Below are 24,255 nucleotides of genomic sequence, written 5' to 3'. Positions count from 1 at the left end.
TGAAGTTTTGTATCCTGGTTGGCTTGGTGTAGTCGGTGTTTAAGAAGACGAAGTTTTTTTAAGGCTTCGGTAGTAATCAGTTCAATATGAGTGCTCCAGGATAAATTAGAGGTAAGATTTACACTGAGGTATTTTACCGACGCTGCAGTTTCAATGATAGTATTATTAACTGTGTAGGTATTAGGACTTGTGTTAGCAGCGGAAGAAAACTTGAGATGTTTAGTTTTGTCTGCGTTAATAACCATTTGCCACCTGGCGCACCAATGAGTTAGTTCATCAAGGTCAGTCTGGAGAGCAATGATGTCGCAAGGGCTCGATATTGCTCGGTAAATTACGCAGTCGTCTGCAAATAGCCGTATTGTTGATGTTATGTTCCACGTGATGTCATTAAGATATATTAAGAAAGGCAGCGGACCCAGCACCGAACCCTGGGGTACTCCTGAAGCAACACCTGTACGTCTTGATAAGAAGCTTCTTAACTTAACTGACTGAAAGCGGTTTGTTAGAAATGCGTTGATCCACTGCGTAGTACGTTGGTCCAGCTGCAGGTTGCGTATCTTTATCATCAGGCGGTTATGAGGCACGCGATCAAAGGCTTTAGAGAAATCAATAAAGATGGAGTCAATGTAGAAGGAAGAGTCGATTGCTTGATGAAGGTCCGTTATTAACTCAAATAACTGCGTCTGACACGATAAATGTTTGCGGAAGCCATGTTGGTTGTTATGAAGCAAGTTGTTCTGGTTAATATGAGTCATAATGTTAGTGTATAATATGTGTTCGAGTACCTTGCAACATATCGATGTTAGTGAAATTGGCCTGTAGTTATTAGGAACGGATCTGTCACCAGATTTAAATACCGGCATTACATAAGCGGATCTCCAATCTTCTGGCACACATGTCGTATCGAGTGACTGTTGGAAAATGAGAGATAGCAGGAAAGCTGTGTGTTGGCAGGTAATTTTTAAGAGTTTCGCGTTGATACTATCGGGTCCTGGGCTAGTGTGGTGAGGTAGGCGTTCGATTGCACGAGCCACGCCAAGCGCAGATATATGAATGGGTGAAAATGGAATCTGTGTATCGGCCTCAGGAAGCAGCAGTGGATTGTAAATGGGCAATGCGTTCGTAAAAACTTGTGAGAAGTGGCTATTGAATTGTTCTGCACACTGTTCGATAGGTAGAGTGCTGCCGTGGGCGTCCAAAAGAACAGGAGCCGTACTAGCGGTTTTAGGATTAACAGTGTTCCAGAATTTCTTAGGGTTGGTTTTTATCAAACTAGGAACCGTAAAATTAAAATATTTCTTTTTGGCTTCAGAAATTAGTTGTTCAGCTATTTTGGAAATGCTTTTATAGTTTTCCCAGTCTGTAGCTTCCTTTGTTCGAACCGCTTTACTAAATGCTCTTTTTTTCCTATTTAGTGCCCTGTTGACATCTGTAGTGAACCAAGGATCGTTGGTACGCGTACTTATCATTAGTTTTGGCACGCAGGAATCCTCAATTTCTTTTAGTTTGTCACGAAACAACTTCCAATTTTCATTAGTCGTACGGTTATGAAAATTGGCCTGAAAGCTTTTGTGAAAGTTTCCAGCAACAGGTTCATTTTTTCAACATCCGCACGTGCGTAGTTGTAGATAAGCTTCCTGGTTTTTGTTTTGTCGGTCCGTGGAAGTAGAAGAGAACAGTGCACAACTTTGTGGTCACTTATTTCTTCCAAGACGTGGATGTCTGAGAGCTCAGGATGGGTTGTTAGGATAAGGTCCAGGATGTGTTTACCGCGAGTGGGCTCGTGAACAATTTGCGTGAGCTGGTGATATTGAAGTAAATGAAAAAAGTTAATGTTCTTCTGTCGGTTATTATCGGAGCGAACAGTTAGCGTCGTCCAGTTAATCGCGGGAAAATCAAAGTCGCCAGCTAAAAATAGGAGGCAATTCGGGTGCCTAACAAGGATGTGCTCTATAGCGTCATTTAACAGATCAATGAATTCAGGTTGGCTACTTGGTGGCCTATAACAGGCGCCAATAATGCAAAACTTATGACCAAGTTGAGCAGAAACCCAGACTATTTCTAAGGGAGAGTCGATAGGGGTAAGAGATGCATGAAAGTCTTTGTTAATCGCAATGAGCACTCCTCCTCCTCGTCGAGAATCAGCCCTATCTTTCCTAAATAAAGCGAACGATGATGGAAGCGCGATGTCGTGACATGCAACGTCTTCGGTTAGCCACGTTTCCGTACCCACGATGATATCAGCTGAGCAGGTATGTGCTATAGCTTTGAGTGCATCTACTTTGTTATGTATGCTGCGGAAGTTTGCCAAGACCAAGGAAATTGGTTTGGTTTTGTTATGGTTGGCTTTCTTTGGAGTAGACTGTCAACTCACGGGGGGCGAGTGCCTAGAAAAAAAGTTTTTTCACGCTATCTGTTGCCGAATCATACCGGTAAACAAAATTTTTTATGTGAAGCTTATCGAATCTTACACAATAACGCTCGTTTTCTCTGACATTGGCCTTGGCGAAGTCGCGCAGCTTTTTCCGTGCATGTAGGACCTTCGGGGAGAAGTCTTCGTCTAGCCGAACTTTTGGTTCCGTGAGATGTTTTAGTTTATGTGAATTTTGAAATGCTTCGAGTTTAGATTTAAAGTTCAGAAATTTAACTATAATTGGTCGAGCTTGATCAGAACGTGGCCGGCCAAGGCTATGTGCTCTTTCGATGTCGCCACACTGTAACTTAAGGTGCATGCTAAAGAAGTCCTTAACTATTTTTTTTGTTTCTGCATAACCTTCGTGTTCTTCTTCAGTGAGTCCTTTAATAATCAAGTTGTTCCTTCTCATTCTGCTGTTCATGTCTTCGACTACACCTGTAAGTTCGTTTGTTTTGCGTATATTTGTCTTGACGTCTTCTACAGCGGAAGACACGGTGTCGAAGTTTTTCTTCATATCAAGTACAGCGGACATACTTTTCTCTACCACAGCAACGCGGCCCTGGATGTTGTTTATGTCCTGTTTGATTTGTTTTAGCGTGTTTGACGTCTCAGCATGACATTCTTTTAACAGTGCGAGCACTTCATCAACCTTTGGTCCGGGGTTTTCTTCGACATCTCCCGCACAAAGCAAACGTAGGGTCAGACATGTAGAAAGCAGGAATGAAGTGGGTCTCGGGCAAATTTCACGGACTAGTCGCGCCCCTGGTCTAAATGGATAGACTTGTTCACACACATGTACGTGACAGGAAGAAAATGAGCCGATGCGAACGCGATACGTGCACAAATCCACACCCATTGAAACACAGCAATTGGGATCCGCGGCCACAGGAATATTCTAAAAAGTGATCAATAAATAAAAAGGCCTACCTAGAAAGCAAAGTGCACAAGTCACCAATATGCTCTCGTGGCCGCGAATCCCAGAAATGCGAAGCCGGAGGGTGGCTTTATAGGCGTCCCTGGTGGTGAGTCTGCTCCAGGTGGCACTGTCACCGTTTATGACGTCACAGGATGGGTCCCTTTCCGCGGTGTCACGCAACGGAGGCACCAGTAGACAGTTAAGGCGCTCGATGATACGATGGGGTGAAGGGACGATGGCGAGAAGCTTGCGCGGCGCCCAGTCTTGGTAAGCACGCGGCAGGATACGAGTATCTAGAAAGCAAAGTGCACAAGTCACCAATATGCTCTCGTGGCCGCGAATCCCCTATATATATATATATATATATATATATATATATACTTTTTTTTTATTTGTTGAACAGTTTGGCTAACGTTTTGGATGGGGTAGGCTTTCCATCGCGCCAAGAAAGGCTGGATGCTTGAAAATCGGCTCCACCTTCTTCTCGTCGTTTTCATCTCTCCCCTTCCTTAGTTCCGGGAAGCCAACCGGGCTCAGCCTTGTTAACCTCCTTCCCTTGTCATTTCCCTCGGTCTCAAATGACAACGTCTAGCGCATTCTTAATTTCTTTGCGAAAAGACACGATGCGTTACAAGTTCTTGGTGGCACATAATCCACAGCATCCTGAAAGCAAATCTCTACTGATTTGGCGAGCGTTACTAGTGATTCGCTGGCTGCACAGGCTCAAAAAGTACGACCACTGAATCAATAACGCGAGTGTTTTGATGAACATCTCTCGCATATAAATTATGGGGCACAGTCAGTCTGATGGTTAAAATCAAGGGAAAGCAAAAACGATCGATGGTTGCGCTCAACCATCGATCGCATCGATCAACCATCAATTAGTGGAAATTTAGTCGACCAAAGAAACTCAAAACTCGGACCTTTCGAAAGACATGGCACATTAGTGCGGTGGTATTGCCATCGAATCGCAATGCAACGCCGCCCACATGCATCGTCGTTGCACTGTACAGTGGCGTTCAGGAGAACCAGCGCCGGCCGCAAGTCGTCTGCCGCAAAGTCGAAGGTTTCCAGTCTCGCCAAAAAAGTAATTTAGCTCATTTCCCTCATCCTTCAGGGCCGCACTGTACGTGCTATGTAATGTAAGCTTACTTGGTAGTCATACAATATTCCAGCTTAATCGACTCAGCAAATGTCGAATTTTAAGGTCACTTCAAATAGTATAAAAAATACAATCATGTCAAACTAGCTCAGTGGTTCACTTCCTTGCGCAATTAAGCCCCCTCCTCTAACAATGTTCCAGACACTGCGAGCCCTGTACCACAAGCGGGAGTTGGGTTTTGCGCCGGACTGGAGGGCCAACACCACGCTGAGTTGCCCGGACGGACCGTGTGGCGACGAGTCGCGTTTCCAGTCATCTGACAACGTGTTTCTCTTCGACTTGGACAAGGACCCCTGCGAATGCAATAATCTGGCCTCCACACACAAGCAGGTGCGGTGCGCGTACGTTTAGGCCAGCCTGACTTTTGGGCATAGTGCAAGTATTGGCAGAGCGCCTGGAGTGTACGGAAGCCGACCTGTGCCACACGGGCACTTTCAATCGCGATCAAGACCGATCCGGACCGAATTTCTAGTTACCTATTGGCTCCCTTCCGCAGCCTGCGCTAGGGAGCCTATCGCGATCGAAAATGGCCGTGTGGCATCGGTGTAAGATGTCCTTAACATCTTTAGGCGCAAATTAACAATTAAAACAACAAGAATTCTGAATTATGTCGGATTGTGGTTACGTTGCATACTGCAACCAACAAAATCAATTTTATTTCTACCCCCTCAAAAAATTAGGTCACGTGCATAACTTGTACACGGCGGCTCAATGGCAACCTTCCGCTTTTCACTTGGAGTAGCTTCACGGTTAGAAATCGTTTGTTTCGAGTAATTCGCTTCTGAAATCAAACATTCTTTGGAAACATTCGAGTGTTGCAACACAAGATTTCACATTCTGGTATGAAATTCGTAAAAGCAGTCGTTTCCAGCAGACAAGCAAAGAAAGACTTCGCACTTGCGGCAGCAAACTCGAATTGCATCCATGTTTTTTATATCGTTGAGCGAAGTTCGTAGCGACGTGCCTTGGCCAGCGGTTGACGGCATCATGCATACCTTGTGGAGTTTGTGGGTATTGGTTAAATGTTTGTGAACTTGGCTGGCTCGCTGAACATTTCTTCTGTAAGATAATTCAGAAAGTACTCAAGAGGCTCCAGCGGAGCAGTCGCTTCTTAGTGATTGAATGTGCAATCGGTGCTTATAGGCGTAAAATCTTTGTCAATCCACTTCACTTCTGCTTTCTTTTTGCGCTTAGGTTGGGGTGGCTGGGGCGGTAGGTGGTCTACGTCCTCGCCAGCCGTACCTGTTGCCGGTCGTTCGCTCTCTTGAGCCTGTGTTAGGGCGGATTTTTAATAAAAGGAAAAGCAACGCGTGTTTAATAAAAATTGTCCAGCTGATGACGTCGTTACTTTTATTCTTGAGCGGGAGCGACCTTTGAGACCTACAAGACGCAAAACACAAGTACAACGGGCATAAGTCGCGTAAGCAACCTCCGTATGCTTGCTAGAATTACGGGCATTGAGGCGCGCTATGCACGTTTGTGTACGCATGTAGCCCCTCGTACGCTTGCGGACGCGCGCACGCTGGTCGGCGTGTTGCCAGGTCGGACGAGGCGGCGTAGCCCAGGGTTAAAGAAACTGTAGCCCAAATGTAGCTAAACACAAAAAGGAGGGGGGAAAATGTAGCTAAATATAGCCATTTTTATTTGCAGTTTCATTTGCATAGACATTTTCGCATTAGGATACGTCAATCCTTTTTTTGCACAACCTGTCGTAGCAAATGTCCGTGACACCATGACCGTCGACCCTCGACATCAACAACAGCTGCATGATGCTTGCACACAAAACACTTTCTGGTTGGCCCCGGAAACTCTCAAGACCCAGCTAATCGCTGCAGAGGGAGAAAAAAAAATCCACCGCGCGGCGCTGCCGATAAAGCAACTACATAATTCCTCCACTCCACAAGGCTGCCCGTGGTGCGCGCACAATTACCCGCTACAGGTCCCGTAGTAAGCACACATCTAACCAATGAACTTTCTGTAAAGCCTATCACAATGTTTTCATTATATGACAGATAGCACTCAATATTATTTATAGTTATATACAGGAATATTAACTACGAACTCTGCTTTTTAGCTGTCACGGACGCAAAATAATGTTCAGCAACATGCGCCTGGGGTAGCCTAGTTGCATGCACTCCCGCTGCTTATTTTCGAACCACGGTGGAAGCTACAGTTTTCCTTTTCAGGGCTTGCATTGTTTTTACTTATAGTACATCACGGCAGCGTTAAATCTGGCCAGGACGCGTTCATCTGCATCGAATTTTTCGTAGCATCCCTACGTACAAGGTCATTTCTAATGTTCGCATTGCCAGTTTATTTCTGTGATCGGACTTAGTCAAGGAGACCAGGCTAAAAGCACGCTCTACAGCAGCGTTCGACACAGGCAAGCGCAAAGGCATGCCAAAATTGATTTCCACAGGTTTGGAAGGAGAGGCTCACGAGCAGCGTTTTTTTCTTTTTTTTTTTCCTCAGCTATACGCCAAAATTCCACCCTCATTTTAGGTTGCGAGGGAGGGCGAGGGGAGCGGAGTTGCGAATAGGGATGGGAAAGTGGTGGATTTGCTTTCGCCCTCCTGATAAATTGCGCTGATTAGCTATAGGGTGCCTCGATGCCACGCTTCTCCGTGGGAGGCGGCGCTAACATTGAAGCACCCTACTGCCACCGAGGCGACGGAGTTGCCGAGGCCGGCTTTAAGGGCATCACAAGTGCATCAAGGATCAAAGCCACCGGCTCAGACAACGGCGCCGAGGGTGGATGGCAAGGGAGCATTCCGCGCAACCGCACACGCACAGCTGCTCTGTCGGCTCCGCCAGCTAAAACATAGCCTTCGAGATTTGTTTCTACTAGGTGTAAGCCACTTTTAGCGCGTGGTTGGGCACCACTTAGAGCCCATAGGGTTTCATACAATAATCACTTTAGGAAACTCTGGCGCCGATGTCTACGGGAGCTTCAATGGGAGTGGTTGAGCCAGCATGGGAATTATGGGATTTGCCTAAATTTCGTCCTTCTGGCTTCAAGCGACTTCGTGACTTTGTAAGCTCGTCATTTTCAACAATGTACTGCGTGATGTAGAGAAATTTTGAGGAAACCACGAGCCAAAACCACGGAGGATTAATTTTGACCACCAAGGGATCTTTAACATGCCCACAATGCACGGGATACGGGCGTTCTTGCATTTCGTCCCTGTCGAAATGCGGCCGCCACGGCCAGGATTTGATCCCGCGACCTCGTGCTCAACAGCGCAACACTATAGCCGCTAAGCCACTGCGGCGGGTTCATCCTCATCGACAGCAGCTGTAGATCGTAACGTTATATAAGCTGGGTGTATGCGAATATTCGAATACTATTCGAATAGGCCTTGGCTGTTCGCTTAGTATTCGTGTACGGCTATTTCATGTCGCCTCTTTTTTTATGTATCCGGGATAGACACTCATTTAGGTCTCGAAGGAGGAATGGTGGTTGTGAGGACTGTTTCGAATGATTTTGCTGCATGATACTAGTGTATAGCTGGGACTATTACGCAGGGGTACAATTGACATGGACCAGGTAACTTCGGCTCCGCAATAATTTTGAATCATGCATTAAGGACGCCTGACTTTTAGGCAGCCTATATGAATTTATTCTGGTTTATTATTTGGCCAGTCTCCTATGTTTTCATCCCTTTGTAATAATTTGTGGGAACACAGCACTCCACGTGCGTATGGTAACTTATGTTGTTCCCTTGTAAGATTAGTCATTGCCATGATGTCCTGGATAACTGAAAGCTGTCATTTATCATTCACACATGCTTCTCAGTCGCCCAAACGTCTAATTGTGAACGGCATTACATGCATCTGTCAATGTGTATACGTAAGTCTGAGTTCTGTTCTTATCAAACAGACTCCAAGCAAACTTCATACTTTATGTTGCCTTGAAATGGGGGAGTATCATACGAAGCCAACAGATAATGAAGGCAAGAACAGCTTAGGGGAAGCTATTTGTAGTTTTAATTTAGCTGTATAAATGATAAATTAAAGGGAAATGAAAGTGGACGAGAAAACAAGTGGCCGCTCGTAAGAGCAGCGTGATGCGAAGGTTGTGAGTTCAGCGCCACCAGCGGCAAGTTGTTTTTTCGCCCACATTTATTTTCCTTTACCATTTCTACACTTGAAGTAAAACTGCAAATAACTTCTCCTTTGCTTACCTTGGCTTCATTATCTGTTTGAAAGCGGGCACTTGCGGCTGCACGCTGGAAAGTCCGCCACAACACACGTGAAGCTCAATTTCCTTTCTTCATAGAGCGGCCACGCAACCGATGCTTTTCTCACACCGTCCTGCCTTCTCGGGAACCGCGCTGCAGCGGACGACGCGCACCCTTGCGGAGGGCTCACGTCGGCCGGTTGTCAGCTACTTGCATCATGCCCAGTTTCATCATTTGTGTGCGACCGCTATATACGCATTTGAAAACACGCATTTGAAACGTAAAGTACTGAAATCAGCCGCGCCCAACGATTAGTGCACCTTACGGCATGAAATCGTTGGATTAGCAAATTCTGGAACTATTGAATCTTCGCACAGAGATGACAGTGTCAATATCTTATCACCATAAAAAATCGAATCAAACCACTTACAGGTATAACTGTCGAATGTCATTCTGTAATCACGACTTATCGTAGATATGCTCGTGAAAATGGCCTTGGTCGAACGTGAGGAGCCATTTCAATACCAATAGAACACTGACTTGAATTTTTTCTAAAGGAGTGTGTCACTTCTGACTTCTATTTCATTTTCAGGCTGCTTCTAAATTAAAGCTACACTATTACTCCTTTCCCGGCAGGACCAAAACGGCCGATAGTTCATATTCGAAGAAATGAGGACTACCTTTTGGTGACGTGTACCGAAAATTTTAATTGTGTATAGGTTGCTTATGTGCTCTGAAAACAGCTACTAAATACTCGCTTTCTCGCAATTTTTATCCGTTGTAAACGTCATTTAGTTGTTTTCCCCCAGTATCCTCGGTAAACCATGCGCGGCACGCTGTTTATATTTATTCGAAGTACGAAGCAGTTTTCTGAGTGGCGAACGATAAAGGCTTATTCTGTGTAGGTTCATTACAGCCTTTCTAGAAAGTTACTAATTCAAGCGTTCCTGGGTGTGATACTGCCGCTAATCGAAATGTTTTCCAGACTCCTGAAACAACATCACGAGATACACAGACTTGAAATTCCGTGAAAATAGGGGAAATTGTAAGCGCAACGCGTTGACGAAACTTTCACTTTCCTGCGCGCTAAATGCAAGTGTAGCAGACATTTACTAAACTTTCGTTTTTCACGTGTCTTTATGCATCATTCGATATACGTTGTTTGTTTCTCCTGTTTCCTTGGTGAGCTACACAAGACATCTGAGGAAAATTAAGGCATGGTATCGGTAATGTGTAAGCAATGTTCCAAATGGGTCGGTTGAATGCCCCTTTTCCTGCAGAATACGTATGCAAGTGGTCTACAGCGGTATTAGTCTGTTGTACGAGCGGTGTAAGACTTAGATGGCTGCGCTGGCATAATTGCAACTACAATTGAGGTAAAATATTTTGACCACAAGGTAAACAATACGCAAAGTTTATTTGAGATGGCAAATGTGTGTTGATCAAATAAAACTTCAAACAAACTTGTAGGAGAGGCCTTCGTCCTGCAGTGGACATAGAACAGGCTCATGATGATGATGATGAAACAAGCAATCGAAAGTATCACGCTGCTGTTATTAGCTAGGTTTCCCGATGTCCCAAGTGAACTCAGCGTTTCAGATATTTTATACGTTGAAGGAATAGGCAGCATTTTAAGTGCAATTTGTCGCATAGTTTTAACATTTCTGGCTCATTTTGAAACGTTACGAATAATTAGTGAAACCTCAATTTGTTTCTATTTGCTTTTTCATGCGTGATATATTAAGTTCGCCTGGTGTTCTTACTGAACTATAGGAGGCCCCTTCTTTATGTTTGGTGACTGTAAGGACAACGTAATGGGTGATGTGTAGGTGAAGTTCAATAATAATAATAATAATCAGCCTGTTTTATGTCCTCTGCAGGACGAAGGCCTCTCCCTGCGATCTCCAATTACCCCTGTCCTGCCCCAACCGATGCCAACTAGCGCCCGCGAATTTCCTAATTTCATCGCTCCACCTAGTCTTTTGTCGTCCTCGATTGCGTTTTCCTTCTCTTGGTACCCATTGTGTAACCCTAGTGGTCCAACGGTTATCTAACCGGTGCATTACATTACCTGCCCAGCTCCATTTTTTCCTCTTGATGTCAATTACAATATCGTCTACACTCGTTATCTCTCTGACCCAAACTGCTCTCTTCCTGTCTCTTAACGTTATGCCTAGCAATCTTCGTTCCATCGCTCTTTACGCGGTCCTTAACTTGTTCTAAAGCTTCCTTGTCAGTCTCCAAGTCTCTGCCCCATAAGTCAGCACTGGTAAAACGCATTGATTGTACACCTTCCTTTTCAATGATAACGGTAAGCTTCCAATCAGGAGCTGGCAATGTCTGCCGTATGCGATCCAACCGATTTTTATTCTTCTGTGAATTTCCTTCTCATGATCAGGGTTCCCTGTGATTAATTGACCTAAGTAAACGTACTCCTTCACAGACTCTAGAGGCCGACTGGCGATCGTGAACTCTTGTTCCTTTGTCTGTCTATTTATCATTATCTTTGTCTTCTGCAAATAATCTTCAACCCCACTCTTACACTCTCTCTGTTAAGGACCTCAATCATTTGTTGTAACTCGTCTGCATTGTTGCTGAATAGAACAATGTCATCGGCAAACCGAAGGTTGCTGAGATATTCGCCGTCGATTTTTACTCCTAAGCCTTCCCATGTTTAATAGCTTGAAGACTTCTAAGCACGCAGTGAATAGCATTGGAGAGATTGTGTCTCTCTGTCTGACCCCTTTCTTTATAGGTATCTTCCCGCTTTTCTTGTGAAGAAGTAAGGTAGCTGTAGAACCTCTGTAGATATTTCCTAAGGTATTTACGTAAGCGTTCTGTACTCCTTGATTACGTAGTACCTCTATGACTGCTGATATTTCTACTGAATCAAATGCATTTTCGTAATCTATGAAAGCCATATAGAGAGGCTCATTGTACTCTGCGGATTTCTCGATAACCTGATTGATGGCATGGATGTAATCCATTGTAGAGTACCCTTCCTAAAGCCAGCCTGTTCCGTTGGTTGACTAAAGTCCAGTGTTGCCCTTATTCTATTGGAGATTATTTTGGTAAATATTTTATATAATACTGGGAGCAAGCTAATGGTCCTATAATTTTTCTATTCTTTAACGTCTCCTTTTTTGTGGATTAGTATAATGTTTGCATTTTTCCAATTTTCTGGGACCCTTGCAATCGAGAGACACTTCATATAAAGAGCCGCCAGTTTTTCAAACACTATGTATCCTCCATCTTTGATTAAATCGACTGTTATTTCATCTTCTCCTGCCGCTCTTCCTCGTTTCATTTCATGCAAGGCCCTTCTGACTTCATCGCTAGTTATAGGAGGAGTTCCTGTATCCTGTTCATTATACTGTTTCTAATTGAGGTATCCTGACTCCTCCGGGTACTGTGCAGGTCAGTACAGAATTCTTCCGCTGCTTTTGCTATATCTTCGAGATTGCTGATGATATTACCGTGCTTATCTTTAAGTGCATACATCTTGGTTTGTCCTATATGCCAAGTTTCTTTCTCACCGATTTAATGCTACGTCCATATTTTACGGCCTCTTCAGTCTTTCTCACGTTATAGTTTCGAATATCCCTTATTATAGATGGGTAATTCGGGCTTTCGCAATAAATTACGTATGCAAGCACTCTAGAGTTTTATGAGCGTGTCTAACAAGCGGGGCAGTATCGAGCCCACTGCCCTAGATGAACTGTAATATCGACCAAGACCAAATTCAGCGAAAATTGGTGATATGCTATGGAAACGCTGTGCGAAGTTAAATGCGGTTGGATCAAAGACAGCGTTTGTAAAATACTTATTTGTAAATACTTATTCGTGTGTTAGTGCGTGTGATATAGCAGCTAGCTATGCTTCCTAGTGTCCCGACATAGCTGTAGTTTACAATAGGTCTATATTTTGTGCAAGGATGAAGGGGGGGGGGGGGGGTCAAGGTAAGTGCAATGTGCGACAAAACTTTTACGTTCCTGGTCCAGTTAGAAGAGCTACAAATAATTACTGGGCCGTCATTTTCTTCCCCCTGTTTTGACGCGTCGTAAGAGGTTCCATCTTAGTTTCAGCGATGTCCTCGGTGAACTAAGCAAGACATTTTGTTTACATTAGGCAAAAATAAAGGGCGCGTTATGGGCAATATGTGGGTGAACTTCAGACAGGGGACTAATTATTACATTTGCTATAAATTACGCATGCGAGCAATTCGGAGTTTAACGAATGTGTTTCATGAACAAAGCAGAATTTATCGCACTGCCCCGGGAGAACTGCGAACTCAACCAATATCAAATCTAGCGAAAATTAATTGGGGGGAGGGCGGGAGGACACCATGGTAAATGCTAAGGTGAAGTGACATGTGTTGATGAAATACTGGCTTTTTAAAAATTCCCAACAAGAAGTGCTCCAAAGCATTACATGCGGGCAAGGTTTCAAACGGAACAGACATATGCGGGCAACTTTTTAAGGTATGCGATATAATTACAGGAAACTGTCACTTTTATTGCAACCGTCCGAAAGAAACAGCTTTGCTGGAATTCGGTTGCAATGCATCAAGGTCGCACACATGTGCTGTATTTTTTCTTGTGAATATTGCATGTCATTTATGTTGATTGTACTTCGTTGTGTATAACCTCGGCAATACTTTTACCTAAACTAGCGATACATTTGTGCCGTAGACATCAACACAAAACATTTCTTTGTTTAATTTTTAACATTGTTCCTAGCAAATGTGGATTTTTATGTGCACTGTACTGCTGCTACTGGGCGGGATCGGGGACCTCTGTCTGACACTCGTTGTCTTTTGTCCCTGTATCTTCTTAAGATTTTATATAGTTGCAAGAAATAAATGCAAATTCAAATAATTTTTTGGGCCCCCATAGTTCACCGTGTGTGATTGATAAACAGGTATATCTCTGTTAAACATAAAAAAATAACTGACAGATGCATTTCCAGGCTCTTTCACTTATTGTAATACTAAATCACAATATATATATTTTTTTTTTCAAGGAAAAGTTCTGTAGGTCCGGTGCATAGGTAGTTAACAAAACGAAGGGGCACACTTACGAAAATTGCATATTCATTGGGTTCACGTTTCGGCCGTGGCACAGCCTTGGTTTATACTGACAAAGGCCGCGCCAAGGCCGAAACGTTAAACCAATAAACATGCAATTTTCGTAAGTGTGCCCCCCTTCGTTTTTTAACTAACGTTTTTTAACTATATATATATATATATATATATATATATATATATATATATATTTATTTATTTTCAATACTGCTGCTCTCCTTCGAGAGCGTGGCAGTTGGGCAGTAGAATAATTCAGCTGTACAATGCAAGGAAAAAGTATAGATTACACAAAAAGTAAAAAAACGACATAAGCAGTGCAAGTTATACATAGTACTATACAAGTAAACCATGTTAAGATTAAACGGAATAGTAAATAATAAAAAAAAGAAATGTAGAAGAGCAAGATGCTTTATAACAATAGCACAGATATTACTAAGGGCAAGTAATAAAACAGAAATAACTAAAATAAACTACGAGTGTTAGGGAATCATTATGGCAAACGAATAAGCTGTCGAAAATTAGAGTGTTTATTAAAATTTCCTAATGGATAAAGCAATCTGTGCCGGTGTCCCTGCATGCATAATAGGAACTGTTATTCACACAGTTTTTTCTATTTGTAAGATAAATTCGGATAATGATTCAATGTTGGTGATAGTAGGATCAAGTTGGTTCCATTCTGCTATCGCGAGCGGGAAAAAAGAATACTTAAATGTGTCATTTTTGCATGTGTATTCTGTCAATGTGTGCGCATGCTTGTTACGTGTAGGTCGAGCCTCGGAGAATGAAATGTATCGGGAGGTATCTATTCTGTAGTTATTTGTTAGTAGTTGAAACAAGAATTTTAAGCGAGCGTGTTTCGCTCTTGTGGATAGCGTTCGCAAACCGGACTGGGTTAAAAGATGTGTTGGCGAGTCTGTACGTCTATATTTGTTATGGATGAACCTCACAGCTTTCCTTTGTATTGATTCTAGCTTACTTATGTTAGTCTGTGTATGCGGAAACCAGACTGTGTTAGCGTATTCGAGAACAGGCCTTACAAATGATGTGTAGGCTAGCAGCTTCGTTGACTTGGTTGCGAGTGCCAGGCTTCTCTTTAAGAAAAATAGTTTGCGCAGCGCCTTTGAGATTATATTACTGATATGTTTGTCCCATTTGAGCTCCGAGGTTAATGTAACGCCAAGATATTTGTGTTCTTCAACTTTGTTAAGTGGAGTGCCGTTAATGGTGTAAACAAAGATTGATGATACCGTTTTTCTGGTTACAGTCATGATCGCGGATTTTTGTGTGTTTATTTGCATCTGCCATTTGGAGCACCAATCAGCTATGTCAGCTAGAGAATCATTTAATTTAATATGATCATTGTAATTGTTAATTTCTCTGTATATGACGCAGTCGTCTGCGAATAGTTTTATATTGCAATTGATGTTAGTTGTGATATCGTTAATATAGAGTAAGAAAAGCAATGGTCCAAGCACAGACCCTTGGGGGACTCCGGATGTTACTGCGACTGTGTTAAAAAGAGTTTTTTCGTAAACCACAAATTGCGAGCGGTTATTTAAGAAACCTTTTATCCAAGCAGAAAGTTCTCCTATACCAAGAACCTTTTCGACTTTAGCTATTAATTTGCTGTGACATACACAGTCGAAAGCCTTGGACAAATCGAGTAGAATCAAGTCAGTTTGACCGCGGTTATTAACTGTAACAGCAAGATCGTGGACTAGTTCCGTTAGTTGGGTTGCTGTCGATAGACCACTGCGAAAACCGTGTTGGTTGGGTGAGAAAAAATTAATGCGCTCTAGGAATACTGTCATGTGCTTTAAGATTAAGTGTTCTAGAAGTTTACATGACGTGCTAGTTAGTGAAATGGGTCTGAAATTTGAAGGTAATGTTGTGTCACCTCCTTTGTGGATCGGGATTACCTTTGCAATTTTCCAATCATGAGGTAGTTGTGAAGTCTTAAGTGATTTCCGGAAAACTAGGCCAAGATATTTACTACACCACTCTGCATATCTTTTGAGGAAAGTATTAGGTACGTCGTCGGGGCCACTACCTTTCTTTGGGTCAAGTTTAAGCAGTAGATTGAAAATACCGGCATCCGTAATGTCTAGTTTAGCGATTTTCGCGTGATGTTGCGTTGCAAATGGGGGAATAATGTTATCATCTACAGTAAACACTGACCGAAAAAAATCGTTATATGCGTTAGCCTTAGCAGTTTTTTCTTCGGGAAGAGAATGTGATGTAGCATTTTTATTAGTACGAAAGTAATTCCAGAACCTCTGAGGGTTATTAACAAGAAAATTAGGTAGTGTTACATCAAAGTAGTGCTGTTTAGCACGTTTAGCTTTAAGCTTGAATTCCGCGATGGCATCCGGTAATTTCTGAATTCTGGATTCTCCACCACCTTTTGTTTTTATTGCCCTACGTAACCTTTTCAAACGTCGCTTTGCTTGAATAACTTCTCGCGTGATCCATGGATTATTTTTTGGAGGACGCTTTGTTTTTGTAGGTACGTAGTGAGTGATGCAGTAAAGTACAACCGATTTGAAGTGACACCAAAGGGAATTTACATCTACTGAAGCATCTGAGCCAATTTCTGAAAAATACTGGAATTCATGAGCGAGGTGCATTAGTATGCTGTTATCGTCAGCGTTTTCGAAGTCTGTTACTACAGATACAGAAGGATGAGTGGTTATGCTGCCACCAAGAGGCGCGATGCACACTGGTACGTCGTGGTCTGATATACCATGAATTACATCAGTTTTTATGCGATTTATGTCGAAGTGGTTACTGAAAAAGATTAGATCTAGTATGTTCTTAGTATTTCCCTGTGAGCGGGTGGGGCATGAAACGATCTGATGAAGATTGAAGGTTAGCATGAGGTCAAACAATGCATCCGAAGCTGACGATGTGTAGCACATACTATTCCAGTTAATGTCTGGCAGATTAAAGTCACCCAAGAGGACAACGCGGGAATCAAACACGTGGCGTTCTATGTAATCATGAATGACACTGATAGAGGCATCATCAGAGTTCCGATAAACACAGCCTATGAATATGCTTGTGCCGTCACAAAGTAGTTTACAAAAAACGGCCTCTGCGCCTTGTACCTCTGGAAGGGCTATAAAGGAAAGGCCCTTCTTTATCAATAACGCCACTCCACCACCACGTGTGGGGCGGTCCTTCCGGACCACAGAATAGTTGGGCGGTGCGAACTCGTGATCAAAAATGTCAGGTGTGAGCCATGTTTCTGTTATGGCTGCTAGGTCAGGTTCATGATCAATGATCAGATTTTCAAGTGAGTCAGTCTTGTTGATGACGCTTCTTGCGTTCAGCGTGAGGAGTGTTAGTTCGCTAATTTTGCAGTGCGACGAGTAGTATATAGCTCCCTTTTTTGTTTGGTCGCTGGACGCACTCACCGCCTTTGCTGCACCTGCAGTAGCTACTTCTACGCGTTTTTCATTGAGTGGTATCTTGTCCTCTTTCTCATCGCTCCAAACATATGCTCGATTATTTACATATAACTTATCAAAAACAAGGGAGACTTTCTCATTTCTTTGTCGGTTTGTTTTCGCACTATTCCAAAGTTTCCTTCGAATATCGCGTACGCGTTTCGAAAAGTCTTCACCAATGGATAGGCCTGTATCTTTAAGTTTGTATCCCCGTTTTAGTATTGAAGATTTGTCCCTTGAGTCAAGTAGCTTACGAATTACAGGCCTAACCTTGTTCGGTGCTCCTCTACCAATTCGGTGTATACGTTCGATTGCTACTGGTTTTAATTCTAGAGTATCTACAATTATGTTTTTGTTCACCGCACTTTCAAGTATCAAGGGTGTCTCTCCCTCTACCTCCGGTAAGCCATATATTAACAGGTTATTTCGCCTGCTACGATTCTCTAGATCGTCGATTTTTTCTTGCATGTCTTTGATAATAATATTCATGTTTGCTATTTGTTCTTGACAAGAGTCAACCTTTTCTTCTAGTTTTGTTAGTAGATCTAATTTCTTGTCCATTTTAGCCAGGCGACTTTCCTTAATCTCTTTTATATCCGCAGCTATTTCCTTTAATTGTTGGCTGATTTCAGGGCCTGGATTCGTCTCAATGTCTCCGCCAAGCAATAAGAGTTCATGTACATGCATCGCATGCTCAATCATAACAGCACATAGCCGTGGGCACGGCAGCACAAGCAAAAAGGGGTCATTTGAGCGGATACACTTTCCATATCGCCTCCTCACCTGTAGGATGAAGATAAGCGGATTGTTAGCTGACCGCATTCCGTGAGTGCCGCCGTGCCCAATGGCTCGGCCTTGCTTGAGGTGGTCTTTTATAGCTGGGTTGAGTGGTGGCGCTGGGGACAGGTCATGCGCACAGCCCATGCTCCCAGCGTCCACGCAGGTGGATGACGAGTGATGCAGCACGGGGTCCCATGACTTGAGCGGCACGGAATCTCGTTGTAGGTTGATAGCGGTGGCATTCACAAAGCATGTTGTTCCGGCTTGTCCTGGTGGCTCGACACTCGGACCGGCATAGAGCAGCAGTCCGGGCACAAGCTGTAGGATGAAGATAAGCGGATTGTTAGCTGACCGCATTCCGTGAGTGCCGCCGTGCCCAATCAAATATATATATATAGATATATGAGGACGAATCAGATAGTCTTTGCCCCTACTTTTTATTAGCCAAAATAAGGTGCATGAAGGTAAATACAAATATACGTACTATTCTAAGTGCCTTCACTATTTTTCAACATAGTCCCCACAATAGTTCAGACATTTGTCCCATCGCAGCACTAAATTTGACATGCCCCTGTGGTAGAATTCGTCCGGCTGACTGTGGAACCACCGTCGGACTGCCGTCTTGGCTTCATCGTTGCACGTGAATCGCTGTCCTGCCAGAAATTTCTTCAGAGGGCCGAAAACATGGAAATCACTAGGGCGCGGTCCGGACTGTATGGTGGGTGGTCCAGACTCTCCCAGTGAAATGGCCGGAGCTTGTCGGCCGTTTAGATTGCCACACTTCGTTGCTCGCAAGCCATGGACGTGTGAAGCACAACCACCATCTTCAGAAACTGACAGCAGCGCCGTGCCGCGGAGCTACCGGCAGATAAGGCCGGGCCAGTCCAAGAGAGGTCCACCACTGGGAATGGATATGTTGACCTCGCATTTACAGCCGTAATTTGGCTAAAAGAAAAATAGGGGCAAGGACATTCTGATTCGCCCTCGTGTATATATATATATATATATATATATATATATATATATAGAGAGAGAGAGAGAGAGAGAGAGAGAGATAGAGTCATATGGTTTGCAGTTTGCAACCCACCCCCCACCCCTCCACTCGAGAAATGGTAGACCAATGTGCATGAACACGAAATGCACTCAGTTCCATGCTGCTCCTCTTCGCACCAACTAGCCCATTACTATTCGCATGTACCGATGAGTGCGCTTCTTTGTTCGTTTTTTCTTCAGGTACTCGAGTCAATGAACAGGGCCTTGGAAGAGTACAGAGCGCAGACTGTTCCCCCTCTCAAACCTGCTGTGGACCCGACCTCGTTTCCCGAAAACCACAACGGGACGTGGGCCCCCTGGGTCGACTGAATGGACCCGAACTGCCTTGCAAAACTCGCCCACTCGTGCACATTTTCACATTTATAGCCTTTTCATTGCACCCGGTCGCAGATATCTTCCACGCCATGCCACAGAACGCAGCTAGAGGCGGACGAGACATACTGCAGTGCTTCTGAAACGATCGCCGGAATATGATTGCTAAGGCAATCAGGTTTTCAAGATGCCGCCGAGAGAACTCAAGCGCCGGAGCATGTGACTGCCGAGGACGTGGAGGAGCTTTGTGGGACCTCATGTGCTATGCAGATAGAAAGGAGGTGAAGCCTGTCCCACATTTTGTGATGCGAAGCGCTCTGACGAGCGGCGCCGCACCATTGGGAGGCAAACGGTTTGTTTGACACGTGACTGCTGTCGCGCTGCCATTGGACAGATGCAGCACCACCGCAGCCGTCGCGCAGGGCTGGTTTTAAACGGCGGTAGGAAACTTTTTGTTCAGGGTCAACTACGATTTCTGTACTCAAATACGTATTACTCAGAAATGCTCTCAATAAACAGTCCGAGCCAATTCGAACGAAATTTTATTTCTTTAAAAGAGAAATCAATTTAAGTTGCACCAATGGCTAGAAGCAGGATTTTCATTTAAAGCCTGAATGTTTTAACAAAAAGTGACGAAAACTTGTTTTTAAAAAATGAGGCCATGAAGTTATAAATCTAACTCTGCTCGGAAAACAGATAGCGCAGTTCTGTAAACTGTGCAAGTTAGATAGCCTGAGGCGGACATACTTATCAGATTTAGTAGCACACGTGAGGTTGTTACAATCGTTACAAAAGTTTCTTAAGCAGTGGTAAACTCGAATATTAGCGATATATAGTTCAGAGTGGTCTGTGATAAATCAATTCTGTCCGCTTTAGATCTCTGAAGAGGTACAGTTTACATAATTCTTTTTATTGCTAAACTATAGTGGTCTAAGCTTGACACCTGTTTCAATTCTATTTGCAATAGTGAAGTATTCAGTGGGGCAAATAAAAAAAGTCGCAGTTTCGCCCGAAAGGCGAAGCATGGATTGCAACAGCAAATTAGTAGACAGCTATACGAAGTAAGTATAGTAGATTTATCGGCTGTATAAACTTGTAAACATTCGCTTACTGACTAAATTAACAAGCATGGTGTCACGCGCGCACAGGTGAACATGAACGCATGTCACTTGATCGGAACCTCACTGTCAACACGCTGCGGTGAAGCGCGGCAGCAGCAGTGAGCGAATTGACCTTCGTGCTGCGTCTCGCTTCAACGCGACCTATACGTCGAAAGCACAGCGCATACGAAGCTACGAGCACTTGGCGCACTTTGTACACACTCTTAAAAACGTTTACACCCTTTGGGGCGTATCTTGTCCCACAACAATAATTGCCATCCGTCGTGCCCGCATTTTCTTTCTTTAACGGCGCGAACCCGGTACTTCCAAGTCACGAACGGCATGCGCGTCATCAGCGAGAGATATCATTCTCGACAGGAACGTAGCAAGCGCAGCATTTTCAAGAAAAGAAGCGCAAGCAAGGCAGATGACGATCATTGTTGTGGGACAAGTATACACCCCAGAGGTGTTTTAAGAGTGCACATCGCAGATTCGCGCCGAGACCCGCGCGACCACGCACTTTGTCCGCATCGCAGATTGCTTTCAAGATGGCCGCCCGCCGTGCTGTACGCAGCAGCCGCCGGAGTAGAACGCCCCCCCGCGAGATTGAGCCGCGATCGTCGGCTGACGCTCGCAAGCTTGCACCCGCACATACCGATGCACGTACAGCATAGGGCGCGCGGCGACGGTGTTATCGCCGTTGGACTTTATACGGAACATCACACCGACGTCCACGGCAACAGTGCGCCTGGAGTGACCATATAATTTCTGTCGCAATAAAGTATACCAGCAAATGCGAGAGAAATTAGCTAGCATGACGTCGCACCTCCTTGAGGTCCCAAATCAATTATTTAAACTGCGTTCACCCCACTGCAAAGCGTTGTTCAGGAGCGCACTCAACACACGTCCTGGCACTTGGAGGAGCGAAGTGCAACTGGCGGTGATCCGGAGCACACCACCGCCAGTTAATGAACTCATCCTTACCGGCAGCAAGCTATCTTTTCGTCCACTTTCATTGATGTTTTCTTAATCATTTTCTACATTTCAATTTCAACCACAGCTAATTACCACTGCGTTTTCCTAATTGGCTTCATTGCCTTTATGTGGTAATGGTTACCAAACTCGAGCCCCTCTGTCGCACTTGCTTATATATATATATATATATATATATATATATATATATATATATATATATATATATATATATCATCAGCCTGGCTACGCCCACTGCAGGGCAAAGGCCTCTCCCATACTTCTCCAACTACCCCGGGTATGTGCTAATTGTGACCATGTTGTCCCAGCAAACTTCATAATCTCATCCGCCCACCTAATTTCTGCCGCCCCCTGCTACGCTTCCTTTCTCTTCTCTTCCCTTCTGTTGCAACCTTTTTCGCCTTGTAAAGTTGCGAAATAAAGTTGCTTTGATTTGATTGATGCATCCAGTCGGTAACCCTTAATGACAATAGGTTATCTTCTCTCCTTATTACATGCCCTGCCCACGCCCATTTCTTTTTCTTGATTTCAACTAAGATGTCATTAACTCGCGTTTGTTCCCTCACCAAATCTGCTCTTATCCGTTAACGTTACACCTATCATTCTTCTTTCCATAGCTCGTTGAGTCGTCCTCAATTTATGGAGAACCCTTTCCGTACGTGAGTACTAGTAGGACAAAACTGTTATACACTTATATATATATATATATACATATATATATATATATATATATATATATATATATATATATATATATATATATATATATACTCTACTCTACTCTGACGAAGGCTGGTCCACCAGCCGAAAACGTTAAGTAAAAGAAGTCTTCCAAAAAGTTCGTCGTCTCTTTCCTGCGTATGCTACGTCGGGTCCTGCGTGCTGAACCTTGAAGAAAACCCCTATATATATATATATATATATATATATATATATATATATATATATATATATATATATATATATATATATGCAAGATATATACAATGGGCAGAAGATAGGCTTACAAGATATGAAGGCCCGTGCGCACGACCAACGGCGATCGTCGTCTTCGTCAGTGCTCTCATCATCGTTCGCTCCTGCAGCGCCTCGTAGCACGACCCCCGGCGGCGAAGGCGCTGTCCCGGTGCTTGGTACGTTTGAGAGATATCGCTTCAGTTGAGCGACGTGAACGATATTAGAGGAGGATCGCGGTGCGGAGTTATCGAGAGGTTGTAACTCGTAGGTCACGTTTGTCACTTCACGCGCAAGACACGGTATGGACCTGAGTAGTGTGAAATCAGCTTTTACAAAGACCAACTCGCCGTCCTGGTTTCCAAAGAAGCACGATGTCACCAGAGTTAAAGTGCGCATCGTGGTGAGAGCGTCATATATGCGTCGTTGCTTTTCTTGGGAAGTGGCAGGCGTGCAATCTCACGTGCCTCGGTCTCTCTAGATATGGCATCCAGGGCATATTCTGACGTTGTATCGAGAACGGCTGAGAGGATCGTGTCAAACTGTAGTATATGGTCTCGTCCATACAAGAGAAAAAATGGGGAGAAACCAGCAGAATCAGGCCGGGACGTATTGTAGGCCAATGTGACGAACGGTAGAGCGGTGTCCCAGTCACGGTAGTCGGTGGATACTTACATAGCCAGCATTTCTGTGATAGTCCTTTTGAGCCACTTGGTGAGGCCGGTAGTCTGAGGGTGATACGCCGTTGTAAACTCATGTTTTGTAGCGCAGGTGCGCAAGATGTCCTGGACAATCAGTGAGAGAAAGTAGCGGCCCCGGTCCCTAAGGGGTTGTCGGGGAGCGCCGTGGTGAAGTATCAATGCTTGGAGAAGGAATTCAGCGACGTCGGTTGCACAACTGGTATAGGGGGAGACCGCGTAATCGCGTACCGTGTGGTGTAGTGCGTAGCAACTGCTATCTACTAATTCCCGCTAAGCGATAGAGGAAACGTGCGGAGGAGAGCAAGGCCAACTCGAAAGAATGGCGAAGATGGTATTTCAATGGACTGAAGACGGCCAGCTGGTAGGGCTGCTGGTTTTTTGCGGTGCTGACAGGATTTACAGGAGGCGACGTAACGGCAAAGAAACGGTAAATACCGTGCCAGGAGAAACCACGCCGAACGCGGCCATATGTCTTTGAGACTTCCAGATGACCAGCGGTTGGAACATCATGCAACTGTGCGAGCACAGTCTCATGCATATGCTTGGGAACTACCAGGAGCAGTTCAGGGCCATCAGGGTGCATGTTGTAACGGTACAATATGCCATCTTGTAGCACAAACACACGCAAAGAGGGTGAAGTTGACAGGTCCGCCGGACTGAGGATGTCTATCAGGTAAGGGTCGCGTCGTTGCTCACCAAACGCCGTAAGCACGAGGACGCAAGTTGACTCGCCGGTCTCAGGACGGTCTGGTGAGTTTACTGGATGACGTGACAAGCAATCAGCGACCTCATGGAGTCGGTCTATCTTATACACCACTGTGTAAGAGTATTCTTGGAGCCGTAGAGCCCACCGACCGAGACGTTCAGTTGGATCTTTTAAAGACTAAAGCCAGATAGGGCGTGGTGATCGGTGATAACCGTGAAAGGCCGTCCGTAGAGGTAGGGGCAAAATTTACCTACTGCCCAAACGAGGACGAGGCATTCACGTTCGGTGATCGAGTAATTGCGTTCGGCTGGTGACAGAAAGCGGCTAGCGTACGCACGGTCGACAGCACGGTCGCAACCGCGCTGTCGCGCAACCGACAAAAGTCGCGTCTTTCTTAAGAAGTTACGTTAGAAGGCGTACGATGTCAGCGAAATTTCGCACGAATCTGC

The 24,255-nt window shown here is 44.3% G+C and overlaps 1 protein-coding gene across 3 annotated transcripts in view; it reads left to right on the top strand.

The window, feature by feature from the left end:
- The window catches only part of LOC126542981 (arylsulfatase B-like), an 80,629-nt gene extending 60,748 nt beyond the window's left edge, over window positions 1-19,881 (top strand). Inside the window, exons 10-11 of one of the 3 annotated variants that reach the window (XM_050190115.3) lie at window positions 4,636-4,824; window positions 19,221-19,439. In XM_050190115.3, the coding sequence (XP_050046072.2) occupies window positions 4,636-4,824; window positions 19,221-19,349 (318 nt within the window). In that variant the 3' untranslated portion in view covers window positions 19,350-19,439. Of the gene's footprint in view, window positions 1-4,635; window positions 4,825-19,220 lie in introns of all 3 variants that reach the window. The other 2 variants (XM_055077536.2, XM_050190117.3) reach the window with 2 other exon arrangements.
- Window positions 19,882-24,255: the final 4,374 nt, after the last annotated feature.

Source organism: Dermacentor andersoni, chromosome 2 (genome assembly GCF_023375885.2).
Source record: "Dermacentor andersoni chromosome 2, qqDerAnde1_hic_scaffold, whole genome shotgun sequence".
NCBI classification, from domain to species: domain Eukaryota; kingdom Metazoa; phylum Arthropoda; class Arachnida; order Ixodida; family Ixodidae; genus Dermacentor; species Dermacentor andersoni.
Note: the sequence above shows the minus strand (reverse complement) of the source record. Positions and strands in the feature narration are given on the sequence as shown.